The sequence below is a fragment of the Corythoichthys intestinalis genome, chromosome 7 (genome assembly GCF_030265065.1).
Source record: "Corythoichthys intestinalis isolate RoL2023-P3 chromosome 7, ASM3026506v1, whole genome shotgun sequence".
NCBI classification, from domain to species: domain Eukaryota; kingdom Metazoa; phylum Chordata; class Actinopteri; order Syngnathiformes; family Syngnathidae; genus Corythoichthys; species Corythoichthys intestinalis.
This window is the reverse complement of record NC_080401.1, coordinates 48,871,249-48,884,823: the sequence shown is the minus strand read 5'-3', so window position 1 is coordinate 48,884,823 and position 13,575 is coordinate 48,871,249. Positions and strand designations below refer to the sequence as shown.

The following is a 13,575-nucleotide window of genomic DNA, read 5'->3' as shown; positions in this document are numbered from 1 at the left end:
TTTTAAATGAAATTTTTGCGGACCACTCGAGGGAGCCCGCGTACCATTGGAGGTACTCAGACCACACTTTGAGAACCACTGGGTTCACTTGTAATAGCGGGAGGTCAATGCGTAAAATACAGTATGAGAATTTGACTAGGAAGTGGGGAATTGGGAGAATGTGGGACTTCTTGGAATGTGTTGCAATCTTTACCAAGAAGTCCTGAATGAGCGCTTGGAATTTGGAATGGGAAAGATGGTGGAATTTTTCTCGTGCCTGTCTCAATTATTTGAGTGTTTTTGGGGGGGGGGAAGTGAAAAAAATAGTTGAAACGCTCGCATTCCTCCTCACATGTCAGGAGGTTGTGTGCACAGACAGGAGTGAGTGTTTACCTTTGGCAAACACTTGAAATGAGCTGTTTGTTGTCTGTGTGCGTGCACTTTCACCTGTCAATCACGTGGCTGACACGCGACCGTTCACGCCGATTAGCCTGCCGTTTTTCTCCTGGCTTCTAGAGCTGAAAATTAGTGCAAGATTCCCGTTTTAAATACCTCTTCAATGTTCTTTCAGGCATGTGAAAAAATAAATAAAATATTGCCAAATCTGTGGATCATTTTTTTCAATTTATGGATGAAATGGATACAAGAAATTGTACATTTATTTTCAAAAAGTACATACTGTATATACTTGCGTATAAGTCTCAATTTTTTTGTTGAAAATTTCGTCTGAAAATGTGGGCACGACCTATAATACGGCGGATACGCTGTCCTCGCTCTGACCACTGCCCAACTTAGACATCTTAAAACTGGAAAAGCATACAATTTAGCATTAGCTGCATACACTAGCTATACCAGGGGTCCCCAAACTACGGCCCGCAGGATGGATACGGCCCGCCTCCACATTTGGTCCGGCCCCCTGAACATTTTTTTTTTTTGCCCCAATAGTGTTATTTATTTTCTGGCTTATTTCTGTGAAGAACCCAAAGATGGTTATTTGGTTATTATCTATTTAAATAATAGTGACACTCACTGACATTCACCAATCCCTGACCCACCCCGGAGCTGCAGTTTCTGGGACTGACCCTGTTCCCTTTCATGTTCCCCTCATTAGCACCCTCTCCTCATTTACCCTTCCTTCAATCCCGGCTATCTCTGACATCATCACCAAATCCAAATCCACTACCTGTGACCTTGATCCTCTTCCCACTGCCCTCATCAAAACTTGTCTTCCCTCAATAGCCCCCCTCATCACTACTATCATTCACTCTTCACTTACATCCGGTACGGTCCCTCCATCCCTCAAAACTGCTTCCATCACACCCATTCTAAAGAAACCCAACATGGATCCCACCAATTTCAATAACCTCCGCCCAATCTCCAACCTACCTTTCATTTCCAAAATTCTTGAAAAAACCGTTGCATCCCAACTTCATAACCACCTAATTACCAATGACATGTACGAGCACTTTCAATCCAGTTTCCGCCCCCTCCATAGCACCGAAACAGCCTTACTTAGAATTACAAACGACCTCCTCATAGCATCCAACTCCGGTTTACTATCAGTTCTCGTCCTCCTCGACCTCACTGTCGCCTTCGACACTATTTCCCATACAATCCTTCTCGACCGACTCTCCTCCATTGGTATCACCCACACACCCCTTTCCTGGTTCACTTCCTACCTGTCCAACCGCACACAATTCGTCAAACTTGGCCCCCATCAATCCAGTTCCCTCCCTGTCTCCGCTGGCATGCCCCAGGGCTCTGTGCTGGGGCCGCTCCTCTTCATCATCTACATTCTACCCCTCGGTTCCATCTTCCGCAAACACAACATTCACTTTCACTGTTACGCGGATGACACCCAGCTCTACATATCCTCAAAACCAACCGCCTCCCTCCCACCTTCCTCCCTCACCCTCTGCTTAGATGACATTAACTCCTGGTTCTCCTCCAACTTCCTCCTACTTAACAGCTCTAAAACAGAAGTCGTCTTAGTTGGTACCACCGCAACGCTCTCTAATGTCCATAAGTTCTCTATAACAATCAACAATTTACCGATCTCTCCTTCGTCTCAGGTTAAGAGTCTGGGTGTCATCCTCGACAGCACACTTTCCTTCCGGTCACATATCAACAGCATCACCAGATCAGCCTATTTCTACTTTCGCAACATTTCTCACCTCCTCCCTTCTCTCACCCGCCATACCGCTTCCACACTGGTCTGTAATCTAATAACATCCCGGCTCGATTATTGCAACTCACTGCTCTTTGGTCTCCCTAACAAGTCCCTCCAGAAACTGCAGCTCCTCCAGAACTCAGCAGCACGCCTGATCACACGAACCCCCGCAACACACCACATTACCCCCATCCTCCGTCAACTTCACTGGCTGCCCGTCAAACAAAGAATCAACTACAAGATCCTCATCATCACCTTCAAAATACTTCATGGCCTGGCCCCTCCCTACCTTTGCGATCTTCTCCGTCTAAACAATCCAACCCGTTCACTTTGCTCTACCACTATTCCTCCCCTCTCCGTCCCCCGTGTCCGCCTCTCCACCTTTGGTTCCAGAGCTTTTAGTCATTGCACCCCCCAGCTCTGGAACTCCCTACCCCCTGATCTCCGCAGCATATCTACTCTATCACTTTTCAAATCTAGACTGAAAACACACCTGTTCACTCTTTCTTACCCACTATAACCCCTAGCTGTCATATTTTTACTTCTTTTTATTGTGCTTTTAATTTTTTTATCCTTTTAATAACCTTTTTATCGTACTGTGATTCCATGTCTCTTGTGAAGCGTCTTTGTGTGTTTGAAAAGCGCTCTAGAAATAAAATGTATTATTATTTATTATTATTATTAGTGGTATTATTATATCATATTATATTATATTTTATTTTATTTACTTTTGTTCTGTGAAGAATCCAGAAAGGGTTATTTCATTGTGGCTTTCTGAAAAACAATACATTTTTACATTTAGGCAGTCCCGCAATCGTTACCCTTTTTCTCTTACAAACTGACCCGGCCCCTCATCAGAGAAGGGAAAAGTTATGTGACCCTCACAGGAAAAAGTTTGGGGACCTTTGAGCTATACAGACAAGTTACACTCAAAATAATCTACAAATGTCTAATATAAAAAAATACATTTTATACAGCAACACAAATATGCTCCGTAATTTAGACAAACGGTACTTATGAACAAAAGGCCAAATCGCTGCCAAAGCTGCAGCTATGTACATCGTGCAGCCTTCTAGGCTTTTGGCTACTCTACCCACCTCTAGTGTCAAGAGTGGGGTTGGGTATTGAGCATTAATGGGATCTGGGACTAACACTGCGATTCTCCCGGAACTGTTCGAATTTTTAAATTTCGATTCCATTGATAACAAATCTTAATTCTATAATTTATTTCCACTTCCCCCTTACTAAAGTTGTGTTTTATATATATATACAGTGGGGAGAACAAGTATTTGATACACTGCCAATGGGTTTTCCCATTGACAGTGTATCAAATACTTGTTATATATACTTGTGTATATATATATATATATATATATATATATATATATATATGGCAGAAAACACAGACAAGACTGAAAAAGCAGTTTCTGCTCTTGCACTCCTCTTTAAAAGAAACTGCTGTATTTTAACCCAAAACAACTGTTGTGTTTGATAGAACAATATGTCTATATGCTGCCATAGCAGATTCATGGCACATTAAGCCCCTGAACTATTTTTAATTTGTCCGTTTTACCCTGAAAACCCCCGTTTACAGACGTCGCGCAACCGCTTTTGTTTTAACTCAGCCCTAAAACTAAGGTAATTCATTGTATTTATTATTGAAAATGTCATTTTTAGCTTAGAATCATTAATTGATGTTTAATATTTCGTTTAAAAAAAAAAAAAAAAAAAAAACACTTTAAAAAATTATTCACTCGCATATTTTAAACTTTTAAACAAATGACGTCACAATGAAAAAAATGGCGTCTGTAAAAGAGTCACGGATATCTACCTCATAACTATCGCTTAATTGTATTTTTTTTGTAACTATCGCATTTTCTCCGATATGTTAGATGATAAATAATCGATCCAAACAAAGAAAAATTGAAAAAATTGTTTAAAGGGGTAAATATATGAAAAAGAAAATCTCGATCACTCCTTGATGTCTGCGATTTCTGCATCGCGACCCTTGTTATACTGACATGCTATACCCTTAAAATCCCCCAAAAATCCAGCTGTGGGCATTCAAAACTGTGTCTTCACACTCAGTGATTCACGCTACATGGAGTTTTTGGATCGAAACAAGGTAAGTACGCAATTATATCAAAGTCATGGCGTCTGTAATTCTGCTCTCACATGTTCTCGCCTCCAGACAGGGTTTTGCCGTTTAAAAAGAATTTTTTTTTTTAAATGCCCTCCTGTTTAAACTTTTTCTTCCCCCAGAAAATAGAGATTTTAAGCTTTCCAATGATGTATCACACATGCATATCGGACAATTTTGAAATTGGGGGTCTCAGAGCGGAACTTCAAGTCACCTGAGTGTTTTCCGCCATATAGATAACAGAAACGGTAACAGTGGCAGTCAGATACCATTGTAATTCTTTTCAGGTCATTCATTGTCAGACAGAAGCAATACGGCACAACGTTACGCTAAAAAGATAAGTTAAAAATATAAAAAAATGCTTACCTCTTTGTCCTCTGAAAGACCATGCCAACCCAACAAAATGTTTACTGCATATGAAATGTGAATGGATTCACCGAGCTGGTGTTAAAGTCCGCGCAAGTTGATTCGGTCTTCACATTTTTTTCCTCCCGAGTTTTTGGTTTCCGGAAACGTATGAAGAAAACATCCTTCATGTGTCGTAATGTCTAGAGTCGTTTCTACAAGTTTCAAAAAAGCAATGCGTGATCGGCATGCTCGTTTTTGAAAGATTACCGGTGAAAAGTAGCACAAATTACGTTGTTTCTATGCGAGGGCGGGTCTATAATGTCCCACTTCGGCTTTACTTCCGCTTTACGATGCGACGTCACGGTCTAAAAATAGCATGCGTGCGGTACGCCATTGGTGGTTGACTAAATACTTATTTGCCCCGGTGTATATTATTTATGCAGGGAGTAGCGACCTCCAGACAGCTCAGTGCTCAGCGCTCCTGATAATAGTGGGCGTGAAAGATAAACGAAGAGGGCGGGTTTCATGTTTCAGTGCCTTTTAAACTGCTAGGCCACCCAGTCCAAATGGATTGGACGTCTATCACTGTCAATGGCAGTGAGTGAATTAAAGCCTCATGTGTTTAGGATCACCAAGCCACTGACCTTCGCCGACTGCGTGGGAGACGAGCTTCCCCTGGGCTGGGAAGAGGTCTACGACCAACAAGTGGGCGTTTACTACATCGATCACATTAACAGTAAGTACGCGTCTTTCGTTCTCCTTCCATGGACGGTGCTTGACGTTTGCCCCTCGCCGTGCGTCAGAGACCACACAGATCGAAAATCCGCGCACACAATGGCGGCAGGAGCAGGAGCGCATGTTAAAAGAGTACCTGGTGGTGGCGCAGGAGGCCCTACGAGCCAAGAAAGAGATGTACCTAGTCAAGCAACAGCGGCTGGAGCTGGCCCAGCGTGAGATGTTGCTGTTCCACGAGCTCTCCGACGATAGCCGCTCCGTGGCTAGCAGCGGTAAGATGCTCGCCTACATCTTAGGCTGTTTTCATACAGCAGGTCTTATTGCACAATTCTGAATTTCTGTCATATCTGATTTTTTGGCTTGGCCGTTCAGATGGCCTTTGTCCATTGAGCCCGTTCAAGTTTTATGCATGCGCACTAATTCGCTGACACACGCTAAGCAAACTGACCCGCATGCACAGAAGCATCATGACTACACATACTGTACTGACTCTCGTCATTCTAGGGTGATCATATTTTAATTTCCAAAAAGCGGACACAAATAACATACATAAATAATTCCCGTTTCGTCTGATATTCAAAGTTTATATGGATTGATAGAATGCATGCACTGACTCTATGTGTTTGTACGTCATGCACGCACACACATACCGTGCGGTATGTGCGTGTGAGCATGACGTCCAGCCAAGACCCAAGGCTGCCACCAGACGGCAATGTATCCTCTATCATTAAACAAAATACAATACTTTTGGACTTTTTGGATGGTTATTTGGGGTAATTAAAGGGTTGATTCCGACTTCCGCGGAAATTTTGGTTTCGTCACTAGCGTAGGAACGGAACCCGTTCATAACCCGGGGACTACCTGTACTGTGACGAGATGCTAATTGTCGTTAGCCTGCTGATGTCGTCTTTAGCTGCCATTGACAATAATGGAAGTATGACTCATTTTGAGTAGGAATTTCCGTGAAGTTGGCCTCCCATCAGACGCAAATTTGTATCAAAATTATGTCAATCGTTTGTGCTACGTTAGTGCTGGTAAAAGTTACGTTTGTGCCGCCAGCGTTTTGCAGTTATTAAACATTGTTTTTAAACCATTTTTAATAACATTGCCACCATCGTTTTGCAGTTATTAAACAATGTTTAATCATAAATAAAAAAATAATCAATAATGAAAGATAATAATTATAAAATCACAAACGAAACTTTTTGCAGTATAAACCAGCACTAACGTAGCACAAACGATTGACATAATTTTGATACAAATTTGCGTCTCATGGGGGGCCAACTTCACGGAGGTTGAGTGGGAGGGGCAAATTTAAAAATGTTCACTGGTCCCTCACAGTAGGTCAAAATGGATTGGACATCTAGCGGCGTCAATGGCAGCCAGTGAATTTAAAAAAAAAAACAAAAAGGCAAACTAACTAACTTGCCTTTCAAGATGAAATCCCTCTAATTGGGGTTGAATTTTATTTTGTAGATTTCCCCATGAAAATGCGACTTGTATCCCAGTGTGACTTATGTATATTTTTTTCTACGTCATTATACATTTTTTGACTATACTCCGAAAGGATTTATAGTCCGGAAAATAGGTTGAAATGCCAATTGAGTAGCAGTGAATCACTGAATCGTCCGCCCTACTTTTCATGTATTTTATGTTCTCCTTAAATCTGGCACCATTCACCCCCATGGTTTCTCTTTTGTGTGTCAACAGCGCTCTCCGGCTCGTCTTCCGGCGCGAAATATGACCCCGACCAAATCAAAGTGGAAGTGGCTTGTAGGCGAGAGCGGGTGAGTCAGTATGACGGGAGAACAATGAGGTGGCGGCCGGGGTGGTGCCCCGACAGGATACCCTGGCCCAGATGAGGATGAGCTCACCATCAAAGGGTCACAGAGAGGCGAGATGGCTCACATTTAAGCAATAATACATTTCTCATGGTCACGCTCACTCAAACAACACGCCGCTCACGCACGAGACGAATTCTGCATGGCGGCGACGTGCTCGGGGGATGTTTCTCTCAACCTCCCCAGAGAAAATATGTTCCGCTGAATAACAAAATGACACGGATGGAAGTCACATTGATGCAAACATTTTTGTTGTTGTTGTAATTTTAACTCATTGGTTACCATTGATGAATGTTCATTCACTTTCAGCCCTTTCAGTTCTAATGGAGTGGAGGTCTACAAATGACAAACTAATTTAAAGAGTTTTAATTTTTAAGAGCGACGTGATTGGACGTCTATCATCGTCAATAGCACTGAAAAAATTAACATCTCATATTCATGTTTTTGGGGTTTTTTTCTAATTGGTCCAACATTTTTGTTGATTTTCATATTAAGCCCCAAAAAGTAATTTATATATATTTTAGGGCTGTCAAACGACTAAATGTTTTAATCGAGTTAATTTCAGCTTAAAAATTAATTAATCGTAATTAATCGCAATTCAAACCATCTATAAAATATGCCATATTTTTCTGTAAATAATTGTTGGAATGGAAAGATAAGACGGATATATACGACATTCAACATACTGTACATAAGTACTGTATTTGTATATTATAACAATAAATCAACAAGATGGCATTAACATTATTAACATTCTGTTAAAGCAGTGCTTCTCAATTATTTTCTGTCACGCGTCCCCAAGGAAGACGTAAATGTTTCGCGCCCCCCCAAACTCTCTGCCGCCACTGTAAATAGTATCATTTGTCTATAAAATTACTATTATAAATACGCATCTGCCTAACATTGTGTCCTTTTTTTCTAATAAAGAAAAAAAGTAACATAGATCAACTTATAATAAAGTATAACTTTATTATAAACATTGTTTTGTTTGTAACAGAGAAGACTTGATGTGCATCAATTTGCCTGAATTAAAAAAAAAAATTCACATCCAAACTAAAAAAATACACTCAAGGTACATTTTTGACCATTTGATACAGAAAAATAAAATGTAATAAAATCAGTAAATAATACCAAATTAAAATTGATTAGAAACATTCACTCATGAGGACAATGTGCCAAAAAATTTGACCGAAAAAACAAATCTGAATAAAAAGGGGGAAAAAAGTGTCCTTGGACAGGACAGTTTTTATTTTTGCTGCTCACAGTATTTACCTCCTTTGCAATGATGTGGAGTTATTTTTCAATTAGCATGCTAACAATGCTCACTGGCTTACTGATATAACACTGACAAAGCAGGACGATTGTTGGCAATATACGGCACGTTTTCACTGAAAAAATCAAGCGGCTTAACAATGATTGATTTGGCTTCTTGCTATCTGCTATAATTATTTTTAGACACAGTAAACAGTGGTCTTTCATCATCACCCACTGTATTAAAAGTCAAAGCTAAAAGGCAAACGGCACGAAAAAAAGCGCATTCACGGCGGCCGAGGTAGAACCGTAGGTGAGGGCAGTCGTCGTGACGATCCCAAGCCGAAAATGGCACTTCTCGGGCGGCGACGTGAGAACCGGACAAGACAGTGGGTCGCTGCGTGAGTGAGTCCGGTCGGAAAACGGCTTTCAAAAACGGCGGTGGCACACTGCTCTTCATATCTGTTGTCTGTGTGTGCTGAGTGCTCTTCCTTAGTTCAAAAATACTGCGCGCACTCTGAAAATGAGAGCGCCACTGCCACCTACTGAGTGGATGTGCAAGTACACTTTATTCCAGTACGGCAAAAAAAAATAAATAAATAAATAAAACATGTTCCCCGAGGTCACATGCGCCCCCCCTGGCATTGCTCTGCGCCCCCCCAGGGGGGCGCGCCCCACTATTTGAGAAGTACTGTGTTAAAGTGATCCATGGATAGAAAGACTTGTAGTTCTTAAAAGATAAATGTTAGTACAAGTTATAGAAATTTTATAGTAAAACCCCTCTTTATGCTTTCGTTTTTTAAAATTTGTAAAATTTTCAATAAAAAAATAAACTAATAGCTCGCCATTGTTGATGTCAATAATTACACAATGCTCATGGGTGCTTAAGCCCATAAAATCAGTCGCACCGAAGCGCCAGCAGAGGGCGACAAAACTCCAAAAAATACAAGTGACAAGTAACATTCCACTGTACTGTCATTTTAATCTGTTTGAGCGGGGCATGTGCGTTAATTGCGTCAAATATTTTAACGTGATTAATTTTAAAAATTAATTACCGCGCGTTAACGCGATTATTTTGACAGCTCTAATATATTTTGTACATTTTATTCTATATTGATTTACTGTATTTTTCGGACTATAAGTCGCACATGAGTATAAGTCGCACCAGCCATAAAATGCCCAACGAAGAGGAAAAAAACATATATAAGTCGCACCGGAGTACAAGTCGCATTTTGGGGGGAAATTTACTTGATAAAATTCAACACATAGAACAAATATGTCATCTAGAAAGGCATTTTAAAATAAAAATACAATGGAGGACAACATGCTGAATAAGTGTACAGTATGATAATGTTACATGATGCATGAACAACGAAATGCGAACGTGGCCGGTATATTAACGTAACATAGCTATTCCGAGTTATTCAGATAACTATAGAGTAAAGAACATGCTAAAAAGTTTACCAAACCTTCAGTGTCACTCCAAAACACCAAAATAACATGTGAAATGATATAATAATGTGTTAATAATTTCACACATAAGTCACTCCAGAGTATAAATTGCACCCCCAGCTAAACGATGAAAAAAAACTGTGACTTATAGTCCGAAAAATATGGTATTTATTAATATCTTGTATTTATAGTATTATGCCTTTGCAACTATTTTTCGACCATAACTCCCGCTCATCCATAATTCGATGATTTTTCAATCATATTTCCCGGTCAATCGTAAATCAACTATTTGTCAACATTAGTTCATCAACTATGTAACAATGTTAACCCAACCATCGCTTGATATACCTTAGATTAGAACAACGTTGTTTCAACGTCACTGTCAGGTCGTGTTTCGTGTCAAAAATTTCAATGTCGACCAAACTGATGATTTTGATGAAAAATCAACGTTTATTCAACGTCGGTCTGCTATCTGGAGAGATTACTCGAAGGACGTGTAAAACTAAAAACAAACGCATGAAAACAGTTACATGCTGTCTTGAAATAAAATACAAAATGCTGAACCATTTGATCCATTATTTATCAATAAACCGTGTCAACAACGTTAACGCTAGCATGCTTATCGCTCCTCAAATGCTAACAGTTAGCTAGCTAGTGTGAGTTCTAACCAAAAATAGCTTGCGCGCTAGCTTTATTAACAGACTCATGGTCCAGATTACAACAGCACAATACAGGGAAAAGATTAAAATGAGAGAAAAATAAAAATAATTAAAAAAAGAACTATAATAATACAGCACTGTGTATAATATAAATTAAACGCAATTTAGCATTTATCCTACCAACTAACTAATTATAGCCTGTAATTTTTCACATAACGGGGCATTTGTATCAATACAAGAACCGTTTAAAGACAGGGACCAATTTTAAAAAGTAACGAGTACTAACCGGTATTGGATCAAATCCAAACAATATCTTACACTTTTTAAATGGTATTTGACTCATTGTTTGTCATTAACAATGGTAGATGTCCAATTAATTTAAAAAGGGGAAACTGGCTCTGATTGTTCATCTTTCAATGCTATTGACGGCGCTCGACATCCAAATTGGCAGCCAGTGAATTAATAACTGCGTAATTTTTGCATAAGGTTTTTTTCTTCCAAACAGTGTTGTTTTTGGCAGCTCTTTTAATTTTCGTCTTAGTCTTTTGGATGAAAATACTTATTAGTCAAAGTCATATTTTAGTTATTTCAAAATGTTCGTCTTCGTATAGTTTTAGTCAACGAAAATTCAGACACATTTCGTCTCGTTTTAGTCGTCAATTCTCAAAATTTTTTAATCTGTAAACTTCAATTTTTAGTCCATGAATACATAAATTAAAGGTTTCCAACAATTTCGAATGGACATTGACAGACGAGCAGTTCAATTCAATTCAATAAACTTTATTTATCCCTTGGGAGAATTCCCTCAGGGAAATTAGTTTCCAGTGCCCATAACAACACAACAGCAAGAATAACTAGAAACTGCAATTTCTGGAGAAATTACTTCTGGTCTTTGCCGTGTGGTGATATAGATCTTACCCCCGCCCAGGGCTATCAATAGAATGGACAAACGTGCCCGACAATGGCATTAAACAAGTTAAATGCTATTAGAAATGAATGGGAAATTTGGACGTCTATGGCCGTCAATGGCAGCACCCTTCAAAAGCGTCAATGGAATCGGGGAAGTTTGGGGGACACGTCCTATTGATACCTGGTCATTTCCTGTTGATTTGGGGAATTTTTTGTTTTTCCCCATTGAAAATTAATGGGAAACATTTTGGACGTCCATGGCCGTCAATGGCATTGAGTTACATAGTCGTTGATAGAATTCAAGTCCATTAGCATCAATAGATTTGACATACATGGTCGTCAATGGCAACAATGCAATGTAGATTCTATTGGAAATCCCATTGAAAGTGGATGGGACATTTCCCATTAAAAATGAATGGGAAAGTTTTTGGCAAACTCCCGGGGAACTGTAAATTTTTTCCAAATTCTGTATACAATCTTGAAGCCCCTCACCGTCCCGGAATTTTTGATGTTCAAATTATGTGATTTGGTCAAAAATTGTAGAAGTAGCGTTTTGAATTTTTTTTAAAAAATCAGAAAATCGGCGTTTACGTGAAAACGAAAAATTTTTAGGGGCCGTTTGACAAAAAGCCACAGTCACACGAAAATTCCGGACGTGTCGATACCTGAATGGTGCCGATCGGTGCAGCGGTACGGGCTGTGTGGCGCGCCGAAAAACGCGGAGAATAAGTTGATTAATAAATAAATAATAATAAAGTCGCAGACTAACATTATCTGGCTTTGCCAAAAAGGCAAAGACCAGATAAAAAGTATAGGTGCAAAATGGTAAAAAGCAGGAAAACAGCACATTATCTGCAATCGGTTAAACTGACCAGGAAACCAGGAACTATATGTCAAAAGTTTTCCAAGATTTTAAGACACTCACTGAGTCACTGTGCTAAAGCTAATGCTAACGCCAACGCTATGCTGACGTGAACGCTATGCTAACGCTACAAGTTAGTTTAGTGTGGGACGATCACTCAGCACAGACTTTTAAAAGCTAAAGCAACATGGCATAAAAAAAGATAGGAAAAAACAAAACTTTTCAAGCAGCACCTTACACGTTTCACAAAAGGAGCATGGAATAGGCACTAGGGATGTGCCATCTTAGGCACCCCACAAATTAATTCGATTTATGTCCATTATTTATTTAAAATATCCTCATGATTCAACAGGAACGATGGAAACCTGCCCATACAACAAAAAGCTGCCCTTAAGATGCTTTTTTACTTATTTATTTTTACAAGAAAGTGCAAAAACATTAACCATTTTAAAGGGAGTACTTATTTCTCTCAACAATACAATGAAATTTACACAGGTGGAATGAATTCCACATTTTCTGGAAACAAAGTGTCTTTAGAAATAAGGCTTCTTTTAACCAATATACTTTGTTTTCACAGATTTCTGTACTATTTCGCATTTTTGTAGTTACCGCTGTACTTAATCATGGTTTTACACATTCTGCATATGAAATACACGTTAGCTAATTAGCTTAGGCCTCGGCGCTAACTATTTAAATCTCAAAAACAACAACAATAAAGGCTAAACAGTACAAGAGGGTTCGTGTACTCACCTCTTATAGACGCACACGGGTCTTAGCAACACACTCAGGACATTTTTCAATTGACATGACTTGAAACTACTGCTGCACAACTGAAAGACAAGGAGCAACGAACTAGCTCTCTTCCCCTTTCGCTCTAAAAAATAAGTTTCGCACAGAAGCGTGACCGCCTGTCTCATACAGTACTTGCCTGTCTCATACAAAAATTTATTCTGCAGTCTTTTGAAAATGAGTAAATCTCTCGCTCAGTAACCGGCAGCATCCATCATAACGTTGTGCGTGCGTCCGTTAAAGGTGTCTGGGCGGCAGACGTGTCTTGAATTGCGTTCCGCTACGAGCGGCTGTCATAAAGTTATAGTAGTAGTTGTAGTTTTTGAACCTTTATGAATCGTAATCGAATCGTCATGTGTAGAATCGCGATGCATGTAATAATTGATTTTTTGGAACTCCCTTAATACGCACACGCTTAAGCCTGTGTGTTGGGCGGGGGG

The 13,575-nt window shown here is 39.7% G+C and overlaps 1 protein-coding gene across 1 annotated transcript in view; it reads left to right on the top strand.

The window, feature by feature from the left end:
• Positions 1–13,575, top strand: part of wwc3 (WWC family member 3) — a 94,428-nt gene that overhangs the window by 38,943 nt on the left and 41,910 nt on the right. Inside the window, exons 3-5 of the mRNA XM_057840953.1 lie at positions 5,264–5,373; positions 5,441–5,644; positions 7,083–7,159. Coding sequence (XP_057696936.1) covers positions 5,264–5,373; positions 5,441–5,644; positions 7,083–7,159 — 391 coding nt within the window. The remainder of the gene's footprint in view (positions 1–5,263; positions 5,374–5,440; positions 5,645–7,082; positions 7,160–13,575) is intronic.